Genomic DNA, 27,499 nt, shown 5'->3' with positions numbered 1-27,499 from the left:
ACGTATGCATTTCATTTGGTTCAAAGTTTTTAAAATATTGCATGAAAAATTGCAAAAGAAAATAGATAAATGTACACACAAGTATATTATACAAATATGTCTGATGTGAGACTCAGAACACACTCAATTAATATCCAATCAATTTAGGGTATCATAATCTCCCTCACTTAAATTCTTGTCATCCTCGTTAGAACCTACTTTATGAGACAATGTCTCCAAGCCTATGTGGCATTACCAAGTTGGGTCTAATACTATTTGGATTGAAAAATAAGTTTAGAACAGAATAATCCAACCGCTAAGCATACAATAATAGCTTGTTTAGGAAAGGAGGAAAAAAGCAATTGAAAATTTTATTATAAAAAAAAAAATCTGAAACTAGGGTAATATAAAACCACATTGTTCAAAACAATTAGGGCTTGACTTGATAAGAAATTTGTTCATGTTTGTTTATCTATAAACAAGCTAAACTTAAACTTTAGTTTTTGTCTTGTTTAACAAATGAGCCAAGCCTAAGCAAAAAACATCACTAATGAACATACTGATGAATATTAGGGATTGATACAAAACAAACTAAGTTTAGGGTCATTTATAGGCGTTGTAATAAGCTTGACATGGGCTTGACAAATAAACTCATATCTTACTAAAACTTTAATTAAATAGGAGTTAAGAGTTGAGACCACACGTCCAAACAATATAGACATGGTAATAAGCTTGATATGAGCTTAACAAATAAACTCATATCTTACTAAGACTTTTATTAAACTAGCTTGTAACCTCATAGCATAGATATACTTAAAAGATATACATTAAGATGCATAGTATAATTCTTACATATATAATTTAAATATTATTGATAATCATTCTTATATTTTTTTAACTTTTTAAAAAGTCTTGTAAGAATATTATTAGGTAGAAAATGTAAATTGTCAATTTTTAAAAAAATTTATGTTCATTAATTATAGACCCTTTGGTTTTTGCATGCATTAACTTGATGGATATTTATGATGTGATCCTAGATTTGACTCCAAAATTAATAAATAAAACACTCTAAAAATAAATAATTTAAGATACATGAAGCAAAATTAAACTTCAATTGTAAAATTTAATTAAATTTTCTCTAAATTTTATCTATTAATATATACATAGATAAGAGTTGATACTACTTATCCAAAGCAAAGAAGCTTAATATATAAACTTGATAATATATTTATGTTGGATCTCAAGCTCGAAAGCTTAATATTGAACTCGAGCTCAACTTGACTAATGAGTCAAACCAAGCTCAAACTTTTAGACTCTTTGATAATTTATAGGCTTGGTTTATTAAACCAAGCTCGAACATTTGCTACTCAACAAAACTCAATTTATTTACAATCCTCTATTCTTTTTTCTTTTTTCTTTCTTTTTAATCTTATTTTTTAATCCTTTTAAATATCTCTAGAACCTCCATAATATCTCTATTTTTATCTTAAATGCATATATAGTATTTTTATTTCAAAAACTGTATTACATAATAATAATAATGTTGTATAACAATGATTCTTTTCCGATCCTTTCCCATTCAACCCTCAAAAAATGCTACTTTCTTTCATTCCATTCCTTCAGAAGATTCAAAAAGGAAGACAAATAATTAAATATCATGACCTCTCTCACATCTCACAAAAGGAGCCCGACATTTTTTATCTATTTCATTTCAATCAACCCATTATAAACTCTGGCAACCTTTCTGGAGAGTCTTCCTCAATTAAATTCTTCTACACGAATTGACTTTATATGATTATTATGAAATTCCTGAATGGTATTGGCTACAGCTTATTCGCCAAAAATGAAACAAATAAAAGGAACGAACTGTCAAATACACAAACAAAAATATAATAAAAATCCTGATAAAATTATATCGAACTAAAGAATCCTCCAAACCATCCATATGTACAATGTTGAGTTTGCAGTCAGGACATCAAAAAAGCACTCCACATAACCTGCAAAAGCCCTTTGAGCCGGAATAACAATATAGCCTAAAATTAATGTTAACCTGCAGCTCCGAAGTAGCCTATAAACAGAGACACATATGAAAGAAAGAGCCCTATTCTAAGAATTCAGAAAGGATAAGTGGGGAAAAAAAATTCAATAAAAAACTCAAGTTAATGAACCATCTTCAGATTAATCTTCTAACCAAAGTTAAGTGTTTTGTTAGACTGATTCCCTGCCATAATTGCCATCATGTTTGTTGCCATTTTCTTTGCTCAATCTAGATACTGGTACAGAAGAGGCTTGTCGAGGAGATGTTTTGCTGGTTTTCTGCCTCAGATTAAGGTAAGTGTAAACAGACATACCAGCAATTGCTGTGAATGCTCCACAAATACTAGTATATCCTTGATTTGAACCAAAGACATAGTAGTTCCCAAGAAGAAGAATACAAGTTTTAAACTGACCAAGAACTACATGGGTAATGGCAGATGTAGCCCTGTAAATTAAGAAAGAAATTGAGAACCAAAACAAACAAACAAACGGAGATCAGACAAGATGATTTTCATAAATTTGAACATGGGCAGAACTAAAAAGTATTACCTGATACATATCATGATAAATGATTTCAGCAAGCATATAATAATAGATCAGCATGTTACAATATTTATCATCAACATGGTAATGCCAGTTATATTGTAATGTCTAATTATCAATAGAATGGTGCAGACACAAAATTATTGCTAATTTGAATGTCCATTAATGTAATTTTAGTATGATTGAGGATTATATGGGATTATGTTTATTTTTTAATTACTTTCCTTTTTGATATTTCCTGAAATTTTCCAATAGATAAGTTCTGATTTCTAGGTTTTCCCACTTAGTGTTGAAATGTTGATTCCTAAGCCCATCTTTTCCTTTCCCTATTCCATTTGCCTCCCATTTGCCTTTCAAACTTGTGCTGCATCAACTTTGTATCAGAGCATAACTCTAATCCAGTTTTCCAAATGAAAGAAAGAAAGAAATGGGTAAATTACACTAACCTCACTTGGGAAATATTAGAAACACACTCATATTCTTAAAAATGACACCCGCTGTGGTTGTTATTTTTATTTTATTTTGAAAAAAACTTTCTTATTCTATAACCAGTATGGTTAGTAATCGTTGAGGTTATTTTGGATGGGAATTTAGTTTGAAAAATATTTTGCCTTGATTTGTAATAGACATAAATGGTCATAGGAGGTTATTTGTTATACAAATCAAAACTTTAAGGGGTTGGAGGTCATTTACAAAAATAAGAATGGGTTTCTGACAGTGACATTTCCCCAAAACCTGAGGGAAGTTGTAATTTAACACCCAAAAAAAAAAACCAACAAACATTGCATCTACTGAAGCCAAGACAACCATGTCATCCCCTGAAGAACAAAGTCACAAGATTCATTCCAACCCGAATTCCCGAACACAAACACTTATTGCCACCCCAACCTCTACTCTATTAGACCAAAACCCCCACCCCACTCGTCACTTGTTACTAAAATTCAATAACTACCAATCTCAAGGACTCTAAGGCTTGCAGCCACCATTAGCAAAGCCCAAAACCCTTTGTTATCATACTTCTCTACTGCAATAGAAAGTTACGGATGCCACCCATATCAACATCACCCAATGCCCAACAAATCAAGTCCAAACTGAAAACCAACTCATCATAAATTCAGAACCCATGCCAACCCCAACTGCCCCTGACTGTTATCCCGATTTGTCTTTGCCACTACCAATACCACACTAGAAACCACCTTGCAACATTGCCAAGCAGTGTGAGACCCATTCTAGCTGCCGTTCCATCATGCCTTTAGTTTATCACTTATAGCATCCATTAATCCCATCACAAATCGCAAGTCATTCACATTCTCACCACCATCCAGTCCGATATGGTATCATCTAACTACACCATCATCCCGCCAAGCACCACATTACCCTCTTGTCCAAGTACATCTTTTGCCACTATTTTAATACAATTAGCCATTGCATTCCAATCTTATCAACATCTTCGTCTAAATTTCTTGCCTTCTTTGATCATTTTATCTTTAAACACATTTTGATTTTCTCCCTCCAAACTCCACCATCTAGTCCTTGGGTTTCTTTGTCTAATATCTCTTCTTATCCATCTTCTAATACAAATAGCTCATACCACTACCCCATGTTGAGTTGTTAAGCTCACTCCTTGTATTACCTTAAAATCGTTACAACATCTACTATCCACTTTTCTAGTAAGGATGAAATCTGAGACTAACGTTTGTCCCACTTTTAAAGGTAATTAAGAGTGATTCTCTCTTTTCGAACCAAGTGTTCGTTAATATTAAATCATGTGGTGTTGTAAAATTTAGGATAGCATCACCTGATTCATTCCTTAATCCATATCTCTGGCCTCCGTGAACTCTTTCATAGCCCCCAATATCTTTTCTAACATGAACATTCAGATCTATTCCAATAAATACCTTTTCGTCGTTTGGTAACACTTGAATCAATCAATCCATGTCCTCCCAAAATGGATTCTTCTAATCCTCCTTAAGGGGCATATCCACTAATTTTCCTGTATACCATAATTTATATCTTGTATGTTCAATTTTCTAGATTTCTCGACTACCCACTTAGTTTCCTGAAGACATAGTATGTATATTCTTCTCCTAATTATTGTATCTACTATTTCCATTAGTTTCCCAGCTAAAAACCTTATTCCCAAGTATCCATATAAATCTTATTCTCTCGGACTAACTTCTTTACCTGCATCTGTCCATCAAAGTGTGGAAACTCTTGCCCTTTTTTCCTACATCTGAGTGCCAATATAGCGCGTTGCTTACAGGGAACACCCTAGCTAACCTTGCCCACCTTTCACTGCATCTAGGGTCCAATGCAGCATCGCTAGTAAGGAACGCCCCAATGAGTATATGTAGTGGAAGGGTGACTAAATTTCACGTTGGCAGTCAACCTACTGCAACCCTCCTTTTCCTAAGCTTGGGATCAGCTGTGAACTAAATTTATAACACTAAGCACAAACACAGGTGCAGTTAGCAACGCCTGATTGAACAAGACTAAATTCTTGATACCCAAACCGCCCCTTTGAAGGAGCTCAAACACACATCTCCAACTATCTAGATGATACTTGTACTCATCAATAAGTCCAACCCCCCACAAGAAATCCCTTTGTAGCTTCTCAATACAACAAGCACCCCCAAGGGAATGGCAATTAGGGATAAGTTTAGGAGGTTGGATAAGAAGCTTCTTATTAGCATCACTTGGTCTCCCTTGGAGAGGTACATTCTTTTCCAATCCAACCTGCCAGCTGTTGCGCTCAATTTTCCCTAGCATTGAATTCCACACAACCATCTCTTTGAAGGCAGATCCTAGAGGGAAACAAAGATATGCCATTGCTAGCTTAAAAACCTTACAACCCAAAGTTCACGCAAATACTTCTACATTCGACACATCACCTACCAGTACCAGCTCAAATTTCCACAAATTTATCTTAAGGCCATAAATTGCTTGAAACCACACAAACATGCCTTTGAAATACCAAATTTGTTCTAAGTCAGCCCAACAAAACATCAGCATATCATCCCCAAAAAGAAGATGAGAAATCTTAATCACATTATCGGCTGAGCATCCAACTATGAATCCCGACTGGTAATGCCCTCCCACTGCCCTCTCCAACAACCAACTCAAGGCCTCCACGATGATAAATAACAACAGAGATGACGGATCCTCCTGCCTCAACCCTAGAGCTTTGCAAGAAACGACTTGGGCCACCATTCACCAGAACTGAAAACCAAACTATGGAGATGCATGTGTAAATCCACTACCTCCACCAACTAAACCGGCATCTTCTCAACATATAAATAAGAAAATTCCAGTGCATACAATCGTAGGCTTTCTCCAAGTCCAGCTTACACAACCCTTTTATTCTTTTATCACCTTTGAGCAAAAAAAAAAAAGTTTTACATTAAATCCTTCAAGGTAGTCAAGCCTCATAATTAATTTTGAGGCATGCCCTAATCAATGGAAGTTTTAACTTAGAACGGTCACCTTCAGTACTTCAAACATAGGTGCTACTTGATTGAAGTGTAGCCAATTAAAAGAGTTAGCCTTTATTTTATATTGAAAATTAAATTGTGAGGAGTTTTGTTTAACTAGTCTCACTTGCATCCACACAGTACACCGCATAATGGTCGGCATAGTGTCAAATTCAGAGTCCTAGTCTAGTTCAAGTCCCAAACCACCATGAAACAAGCCTTAGAAACAAATATGAAAACCCTCCAAGCCCTGTCTGCTCAAATAGGGTCAGTAGAAGCTTTCCTCCAAAGGAGAGATGAAGGCGATGCCCCCCACATAGGAGGCAATAACTAGGAACAAGGCACAATACCCGTAGACAACATTGCCAAGGTAACATTCATAAAAAATCAAGGGCTGCTCTCCTAGATAAGATTATCAAAACTATAATGACATTAGGGAGCTTAGAGACTTCAATGAGAGAGTCATATGAAGCACAAAAGTTCAGGCAGCCACTGTTGATGGTCGCCTAGACCCATGGGCCTTTACTGACAGGTTGCATGAGATGGACCACTTCTTTAAGGGGTAACTCTTATCTGATAACAAGAAAGTCATTCGTGAAGATGTAGGTTAAATGTAAAGGCCAACTCTTCTAGGAGATCATCAAACAAAAATTATCCAACCCGCCATTACTAACTAGATAGAGATTAAGGAGAAGTATCTTCCTCCATCCACAGGAACAAACTCCTAGATAAGTTTTTTTCTTCCTTTTATTGATGAACTTGCATATAAACCCAATAGCTCTTGAACTACTTACGACCTCACCCTCCATCTTACTCTTACAAGTGGAAGAGGTGCCATCTGAACTAGAGCTCAATTGACCTTTCTATCCATGTTTTGCACTCCTCAATTATAAATTGGAAACAAGTGGGGTATTTTGATTTTACACTATTCTACCCCAGTACCCCTAAATCCAACCCTTAAAATCAGTAGCCATCTTTCAACCAATTTATTAAAAATAGGCCTAGTACTCTTCTCTGACATTCAAACTCATTTTGGGAAAGCATCCCTTTTTTCTATCACAACTTGTTCTATACAACCCCAGAGCAACCTTGGCTTCTTCTTTTTTTGGTAGATAAACAAAAATCTTATATTAAAGAGGGAAAAAATAAAAGTGAAGTACAAAATGTTCATGATGATGAACAACAAAAGAAAAAAAGAACACATAACACAACAACAAGGGAGGAGTCAGGAAGCTAAGCTAAGGGAAGACAAACTCAGAGAGAGAACACTCAGTAAAACCCCAACAACGAAACCACTCCAATAGACTGCGTTGGCATAAAATCTTTAACTTCTCCAACATCTTCTCTTTGTCTTCAAAAGATCGATGATTTCGCTCCAACCACACGCTCCACATTAAGCACCCTAGAACCAAATTCCAAGTTTCCGAATTATGCTTCCCAAGGCACTGATGCCAACTAGATAACAAACCCATCCCGGCATAACCCAATAAATGCCAAAAGCCTGAAGCATGAAAAACCAGAGCAACCTTGGCTTTGTTCTGTTTCCTAATCTTTTCCCATCATTGAACTCCACGCCTAGCCCTAAAGTACCACTCCAAAGAAATATCCTACAATCTAAATCAAATCTTCCTACAACAAACAGCTATCATGATTTTTTTGAAGCATATCCCAACTCTCACCCAGGTTTCATGCTTCCACCTATTAAAACTGTATCCACTATCATTGCTAAATCCAACCATAAGCTGTTTCCAATAGTTTATAAAATTACACTTTTCAAACTTCATTAATGCCATAACAATGAAAAACAGTTCTCCAAAACTATATATGCAATCTTCTTAAGTTCTAGGTTTGAAAGTCCAAAAAACTCCGGCACGTCTTGTTATGAACCAAGGTTGTCTGAATGAACCTGGATTAGCATGTGTAAGGTTGCAATTATTTCATAAACTCTACAAGGATATTGATAAGTGAAGGAGGATAATGATTATTGTGCTGTTCAGTTATTTACTTTCATAGCAATGGTTGGTGGATCAGGTTGTAAGCTATCTACTTCAATAAGGATTGGTTAGTGGTAAAGTTTATCAGATAAAATAGGTTGCCCTTGTCATCAGTTGTAATTTTGAATTTTCTCAAGCATTGTATTCTATTTAAGCAGTGAATGAAAAAAAGAAAGCAAGCAGAAAATTAACCCTCAAATTCCTTTCTCTATCTCAAATTTAGGAGGCTAGTCACCTTGAATCGACCAAGTTATCTTACAATTATCATTTACATCCCAATTCTTATCACATCTAGTTGACTTCTCAATTCTTGCCTTATATCTCCAAATTCTTTTTGATAATAAGTTGAAGTAAAGGGAAAAATTCACCTTTTAAGCCAACACTTTGTACCTATAAAAAAAAAAAAGTCAGCACTTTGTTTCATAGAACCAAATTTGATTGTGGCTGCTATGATGGTAGTAAAACATGGCCAATTCCTCTCGAACTTGAGGGAACAATGGTTGGTACTTGACAGCAACTCAGAGCCTGGATTAACCCCTATGGGAAGAATCCAGCTCAATTACTTTGATTTTGATGCATGTTTATGAAATCTTGGGGAATTATCAACAGAATTAATAAAAAAGAACAAATATACCAAGGAAAAAAATGGAGTATATCAGCTCAAAGGTACAATAAATCTATGAAATCACACATATTCGATGGCCTGCCCTTATCTAACGATGTCCAAAAGAAAAGAGGCCCAAGAAAATGAGATATCAATCTCTTTATAGGCAACTCTCTCTCCACAAAAGCTCTTCTATTCCTCTTCCTCCAAATTTGCCACATCAAGCATAATGGAAGCATATTCCATACCCATACCCTATTACTAAAGGAAATGGATGTAAAACACCAATATGGTAGGACTTCATGCACCATTTTGGACATCACCCATTTAATTCCTAACACTACAAACACAAAACCCAATGACTTTGAATTTTTTGAATACAAAAGTATATACTTAGACTCTAGACCTTAACTTGCTCCTGATAGGACTAGAATCCCCAATTTGACTAATAAACAAATTCCTAAATGGCTTAAACTAAAGTCCACATATAAACCCCTTAACTAAATCAAACTGACATAGACATTAAATAAAACTGAAGGCTCATCATTGTGGTCCACCACCAGTAAATACGAAATTACAAAAATACCCGTGATGGGCACACCACCATCAAAATTTTGGGAAGGTGAGCTTACTAAATGGTGTATTTATATCACTGATTTGCTGTCATCACCAACAAATTGAAGGATGTTATGTCCAATTAAGAAGGCACAGTGGCATCAATCACAAGTTTGTCATTCTAGGCCAATAAATCCTATTACCAGCAAATCTGGAAATTATAATGTATCCTTATCCCAGAGTCTTAAAATTAAAGAATAGAAAAGTAAATCAAACAAACCAGAAACATATAATCTTCAACAACAAAAAAACCCATAAACATATTAGAGAAAATAAATCAAAAGATAATATCAACTAGACTAGACTTCTAGTAAGCACTCCACAAAATTTAGGTCATATTTTTTAAATAATTTGATCTCTGAGCTTATTTGTCCATGATCTTCCTGTGTCATTCTCCCATGGTTGTAGAAAACACCAGCTCATGTTTTGATGTGTTACATAATAGAATTTTTCTTTTTTCTTTTTACCGGCATCAGTCTAGAGTATAAATTAACCAAATAAAACAAAAGGATGGAAACTCCAGCTCCAAGCCATGAGACCAAACCTGCTATCACATGATATAGTCAAAAGACAGTAAAGAGGTTGCTTACCCAAGTGCTAAAGCACCTGACCACTGTAGCAAGAAGCCTAGAACTGCTGATGTGAGAATAGCCAATGTATTGTTAAAATTCCAATCAAAGGAGAGGGCACCAGGGGGATCTAACAAAGGAATCAAAGCAACCAGAAACAATAAAGTGATTGGCGTTGTCTTCCACATCAAGCTGTTCAAAGATTCAGCATCCTTGGTAAGATGCAATTATGAAGACTTCAAGGAAAAAAGAAAATGTTTGAGAGAGCTTGATACTTACGCCAAGGCTGTCCAATTTTCCTGCTGCTGCAAACTGGACCAGAGGATCTTGTTGATTGCACTCGGTATTATCCAAGCCAATGCTATACAAGCACCAAAGAGGTCAAATTGGAGATCAGTCACCGTAGCCACAGCAACACCAATAGAAACAATTGTCAATGAAAGCACCTGAAACATTCCATTGGCAATATTTCAAACACAAAGCAGGATGCTATAGCACATTACCAACTTATGCTGATCAAGCAATAGTTTCTAAAGGTCAGTTAGTCATTCAACAAGCATGAGTGTTACATTCCATATACTCAGACCATTATAATCAACTAACTAGTATCTTATAGAACTGATGAATTTCTCAAGGCCTAAAGAGGCAAGGAGAGTATGTTTTCGAAGAGGGGGGCTCGAAAGTGGTGAAAGCAATCTAGTACAAGTTTGAAAGCCAGTTACATGGCACAAGACTGCATTCCCAAAACAGAAGGCTCTACTGCAAAATACTCTCCCATGAGAATAGATTTCACACAGATGCCATTTATTCTACTACTCAATCTCATGCACAAAAATTCCTAAATGAAGTTGATGTAGGACGAATTGGGGAATTTGTCCACGTGTGTTTGTGGTGGGTTAAGGTTTAGGAGGATTTGTGGAAATAGGATTTTTGAGTTGTTAATGAAAGGGTTATGGGATAGTGTTAGGAATTAAAAAAAGGTTTGATGAGTTATTTGATGACTATTTGGTATAAGAAAGTATGTGGAGATTTCAGGTTCTGATAGGTAATATAAAGGCTTGATTTGGAGTTTTAAAGAAGAAGAATTAGAGAAGTTTGTATGATGTTCAAGGGCTGCATGAATAGTCATTTGGAGAAAGAAAAGAATAAGAAGAAAGAAAGATGAGAAAAGGAGGAAGAAAAGAAAATGTGCCTCTATGCTCCAAACATTCAATAACTTTTACTATTAATCCATTCTCCATCTGCCTTAAATAAATTGAGCACAATTTATATAAGACCTTTTCTTTTACTAGTAGTATTAGCACTCCTATTACTAGGACTCCTACTTTGACTAGTAAACAAAACACTAATAAAATACTAACTCGGACTCAAAGAAAATAAAACCTAAAATACTTGGTGTGTGTTTGGATACCGCTTATTTTGCTGAAAACTGAAAACACTATAGTAAAATATTTTTTAAATGTGTGAATTGTGCTGTGGGACCCATTTTTAATGAAATTTTTGTTAAAAACAGGTTTGTGGGTGGAACTTAGTAAAGCAGCGCTGAAACGTGTTTCTCAAAAAAAAAAAAAAAACGCAAATGCCAAAACACAGCTTATCAGTTGTATCCAAACACAGCTTTAGGATCTCCTAGAAGATCCTAGACTCAACCAAATTACCCTCCATTCTCAGGAATTGCAGAAATTACAGATTTGCCTCTGAATACGGAAATTTCCCATAACTAATTAAATAAAACCTAGTTTAACCCTAAAAAATCAGACCATTAAAACTACACAACCTTCCCTTCAATTGGAATTAACACGTGGACCCCATATAAAATAATTCTTGAATAGGCAAATGTGCAAAGTAATTGCAAATTAATACTCCATGGCTGCATCAGAAGTTGTCAAAGTCCAATTCACTACACATTTTCAATTTATGCAGACATACAATATAGATGTTTAGACACATGGAAAAAGCTCCCTATATCTGATCACTGATAGCCATGAATCATTTCAATATTTCATCAATTCTTGTAGTCAACATTGGACGTTGTTGCATCAATATACAGATAATAAACAATATCTGTATAAAAAATAAATACCTAAGAAACACCAATGCTTTTATTATATTTTTAAGTGGGGGGGGGAGATTCAAACCCTTGACATCTCCATTAGAAACGCTAGGGAACACCATTTGACATAAACGTCATTTGCAGTAAACTACACTGATGTTTCTGTTACTATATTAAGACATAAAATTATCGTCCAGATTAATCTACCAAGATTTGAATGTGTTGGCAACATCTTAGCAATGTTTACATTGTCATAAATTTACTTCATGTCTTTGGACACATTCAGGCCATCTTATTTACCGATACAAGCATGTCAAAGGTGTATCATGTCCAAAACAAAATGGACACTACTGTCACTTGATGCTACTTTGCATAGCACTACAGGCGGAGTCATTAGATTTTTTTAGAGTCAGGTCCTCCACATTTCAGACAAACATTCAAAACTGATTCTTAATAAAGACAAAAAGCTCCCATTTTAACAAACATTTTAAGATGGACCCAATGAACGATAGTAATATCTAAAAATGCTTACAGATTCTAAGTACTCTATGATTATATCTTAATGTATTACAAGCTCAGAGAACAATACACTATTTCCATGAGGACATCAATGTTGCCAAAGAGAGAGCAGTCACCTTGGAGAAAGAAACTTTCTTCTTGTATAATATAAATTCTGCCAGAACAATTGATGGCGTTACAGCAATCTTGGACATCTGATAAAAACCCACACTGAAATGTAGGTACTAGAGTCAGAGTGTCAGAAATAGAATAATTAATCCTTAGAAAATTATGTATCTCACCTATTGTATGTTAGGCTGACATTAGCAAGGCCAGTAGATAGAGACATAACAGTGCCAAGAGTAATTAAAGTAGATAGACGTGTTGATTTTGAGGAAGGAGATGCCGGCAGGATAGAAAAGGCATTTAGAATGGCCATTAAGAACCAGCTTACAACATAGTGAATAAAAGTAAGAAATATAGGGAACTTGAATTTGACATTATTAAGCACCTGAAAAAAAAAGGACAGAAAAGTTAGAAGCAGGGAACAGTGACTACATAAATCAAATAGGGCATTATACAGTTAGATTAGATATGTAAAAAGGTGGCTATACGAACCAATTTATTCATGAAAATAATACCAACAGCAACCACAAAATTGAAGGTAAGCGCAGCAATGGGGCCACATCTCCATTGCCGTTGACGCTTTACACCTTCAGATGAGCGAAATTTATCAAAAAGAGAAGCTCGTAGCTCCTCTAGTGCTCTACCTGAGTTGATGAAAAAAAAGAGAGAAAGATTAATAAACCACATCAAGGAGACAAAGATTTTACAATTGCAACAACAACAACCAAGCCTTAATTCCAAAATTTTGGGGCCAACTATAGATTCTCAACAGACTAGTTAGTATCAACCACATGTATTCTTTTCCGTCATTCTATTCTATCAAAGTCATACTCTTTGTTATCTTCTTAATTGACATGTCATTTTTTACTACCTCTACTAATTTTATTTTAAGTCTTCATCTACCTCCTTTTGTTCCTCGACTTGAATTAAGCAACTCTCCGTCATCTTTTCATCAGTAAAGGGCTACCACTATCTTAGTGAATTTCCTCATTTTGAATTCTATCTTTACTTGTATTTCCATTTATTCATCTTAATAGTCTTATTTCAATTACACTTATTTTATAAACATGTTGCTTCTTAACATGGAGGATAGCTAGTCTTATAGCAGTCTTAACTTAATATGTATTCTATGATCGCACAATACTTCTAACAGTTCATCCATCTTGGTCTTATCCTACGAGTCAAATGTCTTATGAGCATAAAATAATTCCATTCAATACTAAAAAGACCTAGGAAATTTTTTTTTTACTGCATGAAACAACCTATTAATCAAGTAATTGAGTGGGAAAATATTTGAGAAAGTTGGTTTATATTAAAAACAAGCTTGAAAAGAGTAAAAACTATAGGCCAATAAACTCTGTTTCAAATGACATGTCCTCGCCTTGTAAGAGTAAGAGGATAAAAATGGTAAAATTGCACTAACCTCCCAAGTTTTTTCTGATATTACACTCAACTCCCCTAAAATGTAAACTACTTACACTGACATCCCCAAATTAACTAAAAAAATGTGTTGCCTCTCCTCCAGTGTGGAATAAGACAGACACCTCCTCTAAAATTTAAACTATTTAACACTAACATCCCCTAAATGACTGAAAAAATGCGCTAAACAATCCCGAATAAAAAAATCTTTAAAATTCTTGAATTTACTATTACAACGAGTGAGGATTACAGATTAAGTGGAGGGTAAATTATGGAATTCAAGATTTTTTTAAAGCCTTTTTTCAGTCATCCAAGGAAGGTCAGTGTAAATAGTTTGCATTTCAAGGAGGTGAGTTTCTTATTCCACACTAGAGGGGACTGAGGAGGTTAGTGTAATTTTCCCGGGTAAAAATAATAACTGCAACAACAAGTATAACAATAACAACAAGGGTCCGGTTAACGGGTGTTCTTGGGGCATTTGCAATGGACCGTTTTAGAAAAGTTTAGATACTACATTGATGGAAAATAAAAATTTTAAAAAAAAATGTCAAAAAAATTAAGTTACTTTTTTTGTTTTCCATAAAAATTTCTACAAATATTTTATAAACCAATGTATTTTTTCCTAACAATAATAATCTTATTAATAAGAAGAAGAAAAATGAAAAAAAAAAACCCAATATTTTAATTTAAAAAATTTTATAAAAAAAATGACGATAACAACAATAACAATAATGCCTTGAACCAAGTAGTAAGTACATTGAATTCGTCAAAACAAACTAATGAAAAACTCTAAGAAATGGCAGAGATGCGACCAAAAAAGAAAAGAAAAGAAATATAGTAAGTGAAGACAAATCAACAAAAGCGACAGAAACAAATATATAATATTGAAAATACTCCAAACGCTTCATTGCAGAGCAGACGAAGCCCATGAAGGAAACATAGAAATTCTTCATAGCAGAGGCAATATTCAAAGGCTAAATGAATAATGATAATGCACATGCGATGTTGGGGAAAAAAAAAAAAAGAGAAAGGAGACCCAGAAACCCATCTAAAGTATATAACCAGAAAGGAAAAGAAAAATGAGAAAGATTTAGTTACCTTTGTGGCCAGCATCACTGTCTTTGCGCTTAAGAACCTTCTTAATATCTTTCCTTACTATGAAACTGAACATTTTACGGCTACACAGCATTCCTTTTAACCATAGGACCCCAAATCAAAATGCTTGCTTCAAATCAAAACCCAAGACAAGAAGAGAGAGAGAGAGAGAGAGAGTAGTGCAGAAATGAAAGTAGATACCCAGCCCAGAAAACAAGTTAAAGCTTTGGTCTTTGGGAGGAGTTCAATTTTTGATAGAAATAGAAGGAGACCACAAAAGAAAAGAGGAGTGTGTAAAAAGACAAAAAGAGGGAAGTAAATATAAATTATAAGAAAACAAAAACAGGAACAAAAATCTCGATTCTCGAAAAGGGAGGGGACACGTGGGTCGAGTAAAGCGTTGATGGCGGAAAACTCAAGCTGTCGGACACAGATTTTTGAGGAAATCACGGCATCATCGACCGACAGATTGAAGTTCTGCACTGCACTGCACTGCACTACTGGCCTACTACCCAAAGTTATATTTTTACTCTCTTTCAGGGCCACTTCAATGTAGCCAAGTTACATTTTAGGATTGTATCAACAACAACAACAACAAAAACCACAACAAAAAAAATTTATGTTATGTTTTAACAATTTTTGTTTTTTATTTTTAAAAATTTGTTTTTGAGAATATAAAAAAAAACGATTTTTTTTTATTTTTGAAATCAAAAACATGTTTGGTTAGTTGAAATTAAAGAGATAATTTTTTGAAGAAAAAAATAAAAAAAATACTAAAATATGTTGTTATTAGGATATGAATTCTAATGCTAATTTATTAAATGAGATAGATTCATTAAATTAAATAGGTGTTTTCATTAATTTTGAAAATTAGAAACTGAAAATAACATTTTACATATTTTCGGTTTATTTCACAAATTGAGTTTTGAGAACAATTTTTATTTTTTGTTTATTTTAGATTGACAAACAAGTCTTTTAGTCTCAAAAATAAAAATAAAAATTTTGAAAACAGAAAATAAAAAAATAATAATAATTACCAAACATACCTTTATACTGTAGGACTAAATTTGGTGTGTGATGCATCCAATTACTCTCATCACTTTTTTCCTTTTCTTTTTTCTTCTTTAATACTGGTACTTTTGATAGTTGAAAATGGGACAAGGGATTTAAGCTTTGAATATTTCAATTTTAAATGTAGTTGAACTCCAAGGTTTTTGAGTTTAACCTCTCTTATCAGTTTCTAAAAAGACGGTGAAAATATTATATATTACATTATTTGAATTTTATTATCTTGTTAAATAATGTAATGTTATGTTCTTGTGTTGAGATTATATTAATGTAAAATTATAATAACGTAATATTTGTACCTTACAGTGAACTAAACGCTCATTAATTTGGTCTATACCAACTTAGTAATAGAATAAGTTATCTTTCTCAAAAAAAAAAAAAAAAGTAATAGAATAAGTTATGTTACATTTTATTAAAGAAAAAAACGTTTATGTTACAAATTAGATGACACAATTAACGCACTTGAAACTTAATCAATAAATAATATTAAAATTTTTAATATAACATTGAAAAGCAGGCCATATAAGCATTTGAAAGATTAAAAAGTCCATGTCATTAAAAAAAAAACAAAAACTTTAAAACACAAAAATTGAAAATTGAAAATTATCAAACCCATCAAATGAGCTTGAAGAAAATTTTAAAAAATTTCTGAGTGCGTGCTTCAACGTACGCTTAGGCATCTGTGTAAAACTATGGATTCATGAACTTGTAAAATGTGCACACCGATAACCCCAGTGTCTATTGGGCCATCCTACAATCCCAATTCCCAACACAAATTAAATTAATGTTGTAATTAGGGGTTTGTAGCCAACTCAACAGGAACTTATACAATTATCTGGTGAATAAGTGATATGGTTCATCATTTCATTAAAAGATTCTTACTTATTTAAAATTGTTAAATTATTAATTAGTTTCTATTTTAAAAAAAATTCTAATTCGGCAATTTTAATCAAGTGAGAGTCTTAGTGGAATAGTAGACCACATCACTTGCCTACTATGAGGGCCTTATAATTTCTCCAACTCAACGATCTGCTAAAATCGATCTGATCCAACTCAACCCGTTGAATTGGATTGGTTTTTAGAGACTAGTGGATTAAGTTGGATTAAAAAAAATTATGATAAATTAGGTTAGGTGTGGATCAACAAATTTACAAATTTACCTAACCCAACTCAATTCACTTATATTTAATATATAAATATATATTATATAATTTTTTTTTTAGAAAGTTTCAACCTATGGCATTCGCTTTAGATGATAGCTATTTATCATTAGACCAAACATCAATCGGTTTTTTGTATAGACAAGGATTGAACCACAGATCTCTTATTCAACCATCAGATACTTTGCTAGTTGAGCTAACTCGAATCCACTTATTATTTATTATTTTGTTTATCAACTGAGTTTGGATAGAACTATATGATATCTTAATAATTATAGAATATAAAACCCATTTACGTTTATTTTGTTTTTCAACTAAGTTGAGATAGAACTATTTGATATGTTACTAACTAAATGAAATGTCATTTGGTTTGATAATTTGTGTATGGTGGTGATATTACTTAGAATTTTCAGACGGTAGGGGTAGCAAATAAAATTATTTGGTTTAATTATATGAGTTGGTTTGATGCACTACCAACATATTTATAAGATTGTAACTCTATTGTTATTTGTGTTGGTTTGAACCTTAAAACACTAATGAAATACTTTGTGCTAGTTTAGTGCTATACTCAAGTTTATTATATTATAAATTTGGTCTTATTTGTGTTGATGTTGTTCTAGTGCTCAATAAATAAATATATATATATATATATATATATATATATATATATATATATATATATATATATTCAGCCCATGGGTCCAACCTGATCTAGGTGGGTTGGGTTAGACCCTGCGATGGGTTAGGTTGGTTGATTCTTTTTTTTTAACTCGATCATCGTGGGTCGAATTGAAAAGAAAAAAAACTCTCTTAATTCGACCCATGCACACACCTAGTTGCAATAAATGTGATTGGTGGACTTTAATAACATAATAAATGAATTCTTTTTTTTTTTTTTCCTTTTTTTGATTCGTACTACATTAGTTTGTAAGACTTATGTAATAAAATTTTTAATATCTCCCGCATCACTATTTTTTTTCTTCTTTTTTCTTATTTTTGGTAAAATACAAAAACCATCAATGGGGTTTGGAATAATAACAAGTACTATAAAAATTTTTCAAAAATATCCAATTTGGCCCCAAGGACAAATGATACTTAACACAGTTTGAAATTTTCTGTCCTCCAAGTCCTCTACTTCCTTCCAACAGTTTGTATTTGCTACACATAACTCACATTGACAACATTATGGCAATTATATGCACAATTGAGTGTTTGGATAGCCAATACTATAATTAAAAAAAAAAAACCAAAGATAAAGTTTATACTTAGTAAATTGGATATTTTTGAAAGTTTTTGTAGTATCTGACATTAGTTCAAGGATAGCTTTTATATATGGGCCATGCTAACGAATGCCCATAGGGCATTAATTAACAATCCAATTTAGGAAAGTTTTGACATCATTTTTATGGGAAATGAAAAAAAAAATGTCAAAACGTTAATTGTTTTATTTTATTTTCCCATAAAAAATTTCTTTAAATGGATTATTAACCAATACCCTAAGGGCATTCATTAGCATTTCCTTTTATATATTACTCTTTTTGTTCATGATTTAGATAAATATACATGTGGACTAAAATGAAACTCATTGGTAAATGCCATAAGCCGGACTTTGATAGCATTATCTTGTTTAGAATAGAAATCTAATAAGTTTCATTTTATTCCATATTGTCAAACATCACATTATCAGGAATCTAGATAACCCACACATTACATGCACAATTTAAAAGGGGTTTTTTTTTTCCTAGCATTATGCATGTGGTATATTAGCAATTGGAGGGTGTATGGTTTTGATATGGACATATTAAATTAATAAAAATAGAAAAATTGGCTAAAATTGTCCAAATAAATATAGAGATATATCTTTTGTGGGGATAAAAGGCCTAAGATTCGTTTTTGGGCCATGGGTTGTGTCCGAGGATACTTATCTGTCTGATGATAGATTGATGGTAATAAGGATGTCAAACTTTAAGGCTCACGAGCAAATTGTTATGAAAGAGGTTAGTGGAAGTAGTCCGAGGAGGGGTATCTCCTCGGCTAAATAAAATGACGGTCAGATGGTACGTCATGTTGACTAGAATGATATTTTAGAAAGTCTAGTAAATGAGGATATGTTTCACAAGGGCACAGAGAGGAAGAACAGATGGAAAATATTTTAGAGAAAGTTGCTACCACTGCTTGAATGCTTTGTACTTAAGTCTCTGGCCACATTAATGAGGAAGTGATAGATGAACAGTGATTTTCAACCTTATAGTTATTACCTAAAGATTTCAGGAAGGTGCTAATGGGACAAGTATTCATGTTAGCCACCTAGATTTACACGTGGAAAGCAAGAATGAAGGGGAGGAGGTACAAGAAGGAAGGAGGTCCCAAAGAAAGAGGGATCAAGAGATAGAAAGAGCAAACACTATAGATTGGATATTTGTAATTAATATTTAAGAGAGGAGAAAGATAAGCATCTATTCCTTGATTTGAGTCCGAGGATAAGTTTCATCATATAAACTCATTTATCCTTGTTGTTTTGTAATCTTAGGTCATTGTTATTATTGTTTAAACTCGTTAGAAACAAGATTTCTAACCCACTCTCTATAGATTTATTGTATTGGGCTCTTTGGGCCTATATCGTTCTTCTTATTGGGCCTAGGCACGAATTGCGACCTTACATCTTCCAAATGTATTTTTCATTTCATAAGTTCATAACTTTTACAAGGCAAATAAGAAATACTAAATCCTAAGCAAACATAAATAATTATTGAGTTTCTCAATCCTTAAATGTATAAAGTACAATCACATAAACAAATAAATAAACTCTAAGCTACACATTGTTTTTACAAAAACATAAATAGTTATTGAGATTCTCAATCCTTAAGAGTACAAAATACAATTGCATAAACAAAGTAAATAAACTTCAATTTACATCTTGTTTATTACAAAAACATAGAACTTCTTTCTTTCTTTTATTAAAAAAAAAAATTCAAACCTAGGCGATCTAGTTGAGACAATTCATTGACCATGTGGTCCAGTCTCAATTTTACAACATCGATTTTAAGGTCTGTTGAGGTCTAAAAAAAACACGATAAAAGGCCCAAAGAAATGGCACATTGGGCCAACCCATGGGAGGCAAAAATTGAAGAAAAAAGGATTGGGCTTACAAAAAAGAGAAGGATGCTAGAGTCGATGGACTTGAGGCCCATGATCCGTGAAGAGGCGAGATTTAGAGTCCCTAAAACAAAGGGAGAAAGGAAAGGAGCTAGGCCGCCATAACCAAAGAACCTAAAGAAAATCTGGTAAAAGGGGCTGGGCCAGGATCCCGGAGACTGCCTGGGGCCTCTGGGATGTGCAGCATGGCCAAAGTGAAATTAAGACAACTCAAAGGGAGATCAAAAGCAAAGGAACAAAAGGCAGATGGGTCCTTCTCGAGCATTCAGTGATGCAACACAAAGCTAGAGGGCTTGGAGAGCAATGACTTAAGAGTAAGAGGTCGGTACCTCGAGAAACCCAAAGAAGAGACCCATGAAAGGAAATAGTTAGGAAAACCTTCGACTTGGCAGAGAAGGATTTGGCTTACTGGGAAAGATGACAAAAGAAGAGGGGCGGCTAAAAGGGAGCTAAGCCTGAAAAGAGAAGACAGAGAAAAAAACTTGGAGGGAGCAAAATTAAAGATTAGCTCTCCCAAAGGCACCTTAGAACAGAAGGTCAGCCAGACACTTTTGAAGGAAAAACACTAAAAGAAGAGAGCTATGGAAAATAAGGAAGAATCAGTCACCAAAAGGTCTGAAACAAACAGGGGCTCTGGTACCCAAGGAGCCAAGGGGGAAGAATTAGTGATACCCCAGAACCCTAAAGTAACACTATAAAAAGAGAAGCAACCAACGTTGAAAAGCAGTCAGCAATAGTGAAATCATATAGAATTATCGAGAAAACTCTATAAAAAACTCAAAGAAAAGTAAGGAAATATCCCCCGGGATCCCAAAAACAACCATTACAGCACATACTTAGATTCAAAAGGATTCAAATTTTGTAAGTCTTAGAGGCTTAGATAGTCATATAAGTCTGTAATTTTTGAGCTTATTTGGACCTTGTATTACGTCTTAGTGAGCACATTGTAATCCATAACTAAGGAAGCTAATGGAATGTTTCTTATTAATTTGAGGATCTCGAACCATTATTTTGTGTTCTTTATTAAATCTTGTCTTCCTTTGCTGTTTTTCTTATTGATCAATACATATATTCTCACTTACTAGTGTGTACGTATTGTAAGAGTCTTGCCCTGTGCACCACTTGGTTTGTAAACAGCCCATCTAGCTGCGGTAAACCAAGCATAGTTCCTCCAAGCTACAACTAGAGGGTTTGGGATCCTTGTTTAAGCTTGGGCATGAGTATTGTCCGAAAATCGACCCCTCACAAGGTCATAATTGTGTAGGTAAATATTTGTTATTGCACAATATAGGTTATTTAACATGAGGGTCTAGACACAATTTTTAAAGAGAAATTTGAATTTTACCTTAGATCGATGGAAAATGCTTATGAAATGATAAAAGAAAACATTGCCACATTTTAAAACGAAAGAGGACATTACAATTATCCTGTGATTGTGATTAGTTAATCATTACATTCATATAGATCCACTATATTTTCTCTAACATTTGTATTCTCACATGTAGCATTTTGTGACAAAAGTAAGGGCACATAAGTTCGGTTGACATACTCTTGACTTTGATATTAGTACTGATTTTTTTTGTTTAGGTATTAGCACTGATTTCGTTGGTATTTAAGAAATCGAAGGCTCGTTTAGTAATGTTGTTCTAGTAATGTTGTTTAAGTATCCGTTTGGATAGTGCTGAAAAGTACTACGTCTGTGTTTTTTTTTTGAGAAACGTGTTCCAGCAAAATTATGCTTTTACAGTGGATCCTGTGCACTGTTCACGGGACCCACAAATCTCTTTTTTCAGTAAAATTTTTATTAAAAATGGGTTTAATTGCACTATTTAACATTTAAAAATTATTTTACTACAGTGTTTTCAATTTTCAGCAAAATAAACAATATCTAAACAGACATAAGTGTTGTAGAACTAACTGTAAATAAAAAAATATTGTGAAAATACATATTGTGTTGTTTAAACAACCCAACCAAACAAGACCACGTAGCATTATGTCATTAATCCAATCCGTATTCCTTAGTCTTAACTCCCAACTCGCGGAAAAAAAAAAAATCCCAAACTCCGTAGTGTCCCAATCCCAAAGCCCTGAACCCCTCATAAATCATAATAACACAAGTCAAGTCATACACCCACAACGAGATCAGTCGATCTTGCTCCTGGGAAAGAGAAAGAAAAACGAAAGATGAGGTCCAAATCCGAAACCCAAACCCTGTCCAGCAGTACCAGCAACGCCGCCGCAGCAGCAGCAATGGATTCAGCCTCGTCGGTGGACCCGATCCACCACCTGCTCCGTCTCGTAGCCTTCAACAGCTTCCTCCTCCGCCCCCCAAAGCTCCGCCTGAAGCTCCCAACCCTAACACTCCCCTCCTCGATGACCGTCTACGCCCTCGTCCTCCTCACCTACTTCCTCGTCGTCTCCGGCTTCATCTACGACGTCATCGTCGAGCCCCCCGGCATCGGCTCCGTCCAAGACCCGGCCACAGGAACCGTACGACCCGTCGTGTTCCTGCAGGGGCGGGTGAACGGCCAGTACATCATCGAGGGACTCTCGTCCGGGTTCATGTTCATCCTAGGTGGGCTGGGGATCGTGCTCTTGGATCTGGGTCTCGACCGCAACCGCGCCAAGAGCGTCAAGGTCTCCTACGCCGCCGCCGGCATCTCCTCCGTCATCATTGCCTATGTCATGAGTATGCTTTTCATTCGTATCAAGATCCCCGCTTATCTTAGATAAATTATAGATTGATGCATTTTTCAATTGCGACTTTTGTTTTGTTTTATGGAATTCTTCGTTTTTTTTTTTTTTTTTTTAATTTTATTTAAGAAAATGAATTATGGATCTATGGAGGTTATTATGTTTCTCAGTTATTTTTTGTGAGCTGGAGGCTTAAGCGTGTTTGTATTGTATGCGTGTATGTGAGTTAGGTTAGGGAGCTTAAAATAAAAGCTAAAACTAATAGGATTGGAAATAATGTTGTAATGTGCCTCTATTTGATTTAATTTGATCGTTTTAACATTGTATTCTGGTTATTAGGAGGAGTTGGGTAAATAGATCAGGGTGGGAGAAATTGTCACAAAGGAGTACATGTTGAAAGCCCATGTTCAATTCTGTTCATGCTTTGTGCAAATATTGAGCTTGTTCATAGCTTATTGTGCTTTCTTTCTATCTGATTACTGCTCTTACTTTTACCCTCTGTTTGGCACATGGGACTATGACTAGGATTAGAGCTAAATAATACCAATACCACATTAGGGGAATGTTAGGCTTAGGACAAACAAATCTGAAGGTAAAAAAAACCAAGTTTTGGGTATCTCACCCCTGTAACATTTGAATCCAAAGCAACACATATGGTTTGGTAAAGGTGGATTAATAAATCCCTACAAGGGGGATTGGACTAAATATTCAGCCTATTTAAGGTCACAGAATAAAAAGCTGCAAAGCCTTTGCTGTCTTCTGCCTATTGTCGTTGTCATCAACGCAGGAGACTTGGATGAGTTGGAGGTTGCCATTGTTGACGACAACGATTGTGTGGGTGACTAGGAGAGTGGGCATCGAGGCTATTCTCCATAAGCTCTTTGAAATTGGATATTGGTTCACTGTTCTTGCTCTGAATTCAATGAAGCCAGCAAGCAATGCCCCAAAGTCTTCAATGCCAGCTATAGTTCCCAAGGCAACGGAATTCTTGTCCCCTTGGGTTCAGAAGTTCCGTTGTACCCCTCATTTCTCTTGATCCCCAATTTTCCATGTCTTCCACCACACCTCCAGTCTCATTCCAATTCTCCAAAGTAGACCTTGCCTTCAAAAACAATGTATATTTCTCAAATTCATAATGCTGATCAAACTCTATGTTACAAGAAAAGTCCTGCTTGGCATTTGCGAGATCAACTTGTAGAAGTGGTCGAGTGTGACGGTAATGACTCATCCATGTTTTGTAGATCTAATGGCAACATATGTTTTTTTTTTATGATAAGTAATCATTGAACTAATATTAATGAGAAAAAAATGAATAGTACAAGATGTTCATGATGATGAACAGTAAGAAAGGAAAGAAAAAAAAACAGCAAAACCAAATAGAGGGGACTCAGAAAGATAATCTAAGGGAAAACATAAACTCTGAAAGAGACGAAGAATCAGTAAAACCCCGGCAACGAGACCACTCAAAAAGGCTACGCTGGCATAAAACCTTTAACTCATCCAACGTCTTCTCCATGTTCTCAAAGGAGCGACGATTCCGTTCCAACCAAACAATCCACATTAAACACCCTAGAATCAAATTCTAAATATTTGAGTTATGCTTCCCAAGCCACTGAAGCCAACAAGATAACAACCCCACCACCAATCCTGGCATAACCCAATGAATACCAAAAGCCTGAAGTATAAGAGTCCATAAGATATGTGAAACAGGACAATGAAGAAGAAGATGGTCTACCGACTCCCCATCACAACAACACATACAACACCAATTTACCAAAGGGCGACCCCTAATCATGAGATTATCCAATGTGAGAATCCGAACGTGAGCAGCTGTCCACAAGAAGAAAGCCACTCGCTTAGGAATCTTTGGTTTCCAAACACCCTTCCAAGGAAACAAAAAATTCGGAGAATCCTAAATTGCTTGGTAATAAGAGCGGGTGTCAAACTTACCATCGCCTTTGAGCTGCCAACAATGAGTATCCCTCCTATCCCCCCAAGGAATACGAGGTTGGATAAAATGAAGAAGAGATTAAGAAGCAGCTAGCTCCCAATCTTCAAAAGCTCTAAAAAACCTTAAATTTCACACTCTAGTAGTACCTCCTTCCGGAAGCCACAAAACCTCAGATATGCAAGCATCCTTGGCATCAGAACACACATAAAGCTCAGGGTAGAGATCTTTTAGGGTATTATCCCCAATCCACCTATCATGCCAGAAGCGGATGCGGGTGCCTTCACCCACTACAAAAGGCAGATGCTTAGAAAAACTCTCCTACCCTTCATGAATGCTTCTCCAAAGGCCACAACCATGTGTCCTCCTGCACACTTTCGTACACCACCCCCCTTGACCTTCACCATATTTTGTGGAGATTACTCTCCGCTAGAGATGGGTAACTTCTTGCCCATAACGCCACAGCCATTTCCCTAATAGAGCTTGATTAAACGACACCACACTTCTTATCACCCAATTTAACAGGTAAACACAGCTTTTCCCAAGCCACCAAAAGATATTTAAAACTCCCTCAGAAGACCCCCAAAGAAAATTCCTCTGAATCCTTTCCATTCTAGCAGCCACAACTTTAGGAATAGTGAAGAGAGATAAAAAGTACGTAGGAAGACTTGATAGAGTACTTTTTAGTAATGTGATCCTACCACGTTTAGATAAGTAGAGACGCTTCTACCCTGAAAGTTTCTTCTCCATCTTCTCTAAAATAGGATTCCAAATCGAAGCTGTCTTAAAAGAGGTTCCCAAAGGCATCCCTAGGTATTTCATAGGCAAACTCCCCATTCTACATTGAAGAATACTAGCCAATGCAACTATATTATTCACCTCCCCAGCGGGAACAATCTCACTTTTCCCAACATTGACCTTCAATCCAGTAAAGGCTTGAAAACAAGACATCGCCAACCATATGGACAACAACTGATCCCTAGAGGCATCACAAAATAAGATAATGTTGTCCACAAACAACAAATGAGAAATCTGCACACCAACAGAATTCACTGCTCCCACATGAAACCCCCGAATAAGGTTATTCTCCTCTTTCTTCTTCAAAATTCTGCTTAAAACCTCCATTATCAAGAGAAACAAAAGTGGGGATAATGGGTCTCCTTGTCTCAACCCACGGGAGCTTTCAAAAAAACCTTCAGGGGATTCATTTACCAGGATTGAAAAACGGACAGAAGTAACACAAGTCTTAATCCACCCCCTCCATTTCAACCCAAACCCCATCCGGTCCAACAGATAAAACAAGGCCTCCTAGTTTACATGATCATATGTTCTTTCAATATCAAGCTTGCAAACCACACCCGGTAACCAACTCTTCAACCTACTATCTAGACACTCATTTGCAATGAGCACTGAATCCAGAATCTGCCTACCACCAACAAACGAATTTTGACGGAGAGGGGATTGTTGTTATTATTGAGGCAATGGGTTGAGGGCATTGTTGTTATTATTGAGGCAATGGGTTGAGGGCAGGGATTTTTTAATTCTAAATTAAAAAAGTTAAGATGATATTTTATTTTTATTGCACCAAACATGTAGGATTGGGATAATAATTATTAATTCCAATTCCATTTATTCTCAATCCAATCCAATCTAGTGCAATTTAGTTAATCCAAAATTGTGTGCCAAACAAGTCCTTAAAGTCTCCTTTACAGCTTTGAAGCACTGACGTGGCAAAATGGGTGCCACACCAGTGTTTGACGCGGCCCAACGCGGAGTGCGGCGGGTGACACCGTTGCCAGCGCGTCGGTGTCGCGTCCAGTTTTTTTTCCCTGACGCGCCGATTCGGTGCCGATTCGGGCCAAATCGGTCCGTATTAGTCATTATCGGCGCCGATTTAGGCTGAAATTCAAAAAAAATAAAGGTGCAAAACGCACCGTTTGATACCTGTCACTCTCGTATCATTCTCGTCTCATGTCTCAGCTCAGCTCCTCTCACTCTCATCTCTCTGTGCGCCTCTAGCTCCACGCCTCCATCGTTTGATAATTGATAAGTTTTGTTAAAAAGCTTTGTTCTTTTTTTTTTTTTTTTTGAGAAAAGGCTTTGTTTTGTTTCTTAATGCCTTTGTTATGTTTCTTAAAATGTTTTATTTTGTTTTTTTGTGCCTGACCAAACAAGTTAGCCATTGACACTGAGCCACATCTTTCCCTTTTTTTTTTTTTTTGGGAAGCTATGCCTATTTTAATACCGGCCACATGTATCATTTATTTTGTTTTTGGGCTGACCAAATACGTGAGCCACTTAGACACATCTTTTTATTTATTTATTTATGGGAAACCTCATCTATTTTAATACCTATGTCAATAATTCAAGTGTCAAAAACTTTTGTGTACTTATTACTATCTTTTTTTTTTTAAATTTATTATTATTATTATTATATGAGTTTTCTATTATTATTATTATATAAAAAATCA

At 35.1% G+C, this 27,499-nt stretch overlaps 2 protein-coding genes across 2 annotated transcripts; one reads left to right on the top strand and one right to left on the bottom strand.

Moving 5' to 3' along the window:
- Nucleotides 1-1,869: 1,869 nt before the first annotated feature.
- On the bottom strand, nucleotides 1,870-15,336 carry LOC142621492 (nucleotide-sugar uncharacterized transporter 1). Its single transcript, XM_075794756.1, has 7 exons — nucleotides 15,006-15,336; nucleotides 12,981-13,132; nucleotides 12,665-12,873; nucleotides 12,500-12,593; nucleotides 10,091-10,257; nucleotides 9,833-10,003; nucleotides 1,870-2,461 (listed from the first exon to the last, which is right to left on the bottom strand). The coding sequence occupies exons 1-7, from the start codon at nucleotides 15,094-15,096 to the stop codon at nucleotides 2,188-2,190; spliced, it is 1,158 nt and encodes a 385-aa protein (XP_075650871.1). The 5' UTR covers nucleotides 15,097-15,336; the 3' UTR covers nucleotides 1,870-2,187.
- A 7,099-nt stretch (nucleotides 15,337-22,435) lies between these two features.
- LOC142618585 (uncharacterized) lies at nucleotides 22,436-23,263 on the top strand. Its single transcript, XM_075791531.1, has one exon. It carries the CDS (start codon nucleotides 22,571-22,573, stop codon nucleotides 23,117-23,119), a length of 549 nt encoding a protein of 182 aa, XP_075647646.1. The 5' UTR covers nucleotides 22,436-22,570; the 3' UTR covers nucleotides 23,120-23,263.
- Nucleotides 23,264-27,499: the final 4,236 nt, after the last annotated feature.

The sequence above is a fragment of the Castanea sativa genome, chromosome 1 (assembly GCF_040712315.1).
Source record: "Castanea sativa cultivar Marrone di Chiusa Pesio chromosome 1, ASM4071231v1".
Lineage (NCBI taxonomy): Eukaryota > Viridiplantae > Streptophyta > Magnoliopsida > Fagales > Fagaceae > Castanea > Castanea sativa.
Note: the sequence above shows the minus strand (reverse complement) of the source record. Positions and strands in the feature narration are given on the sequence as shown.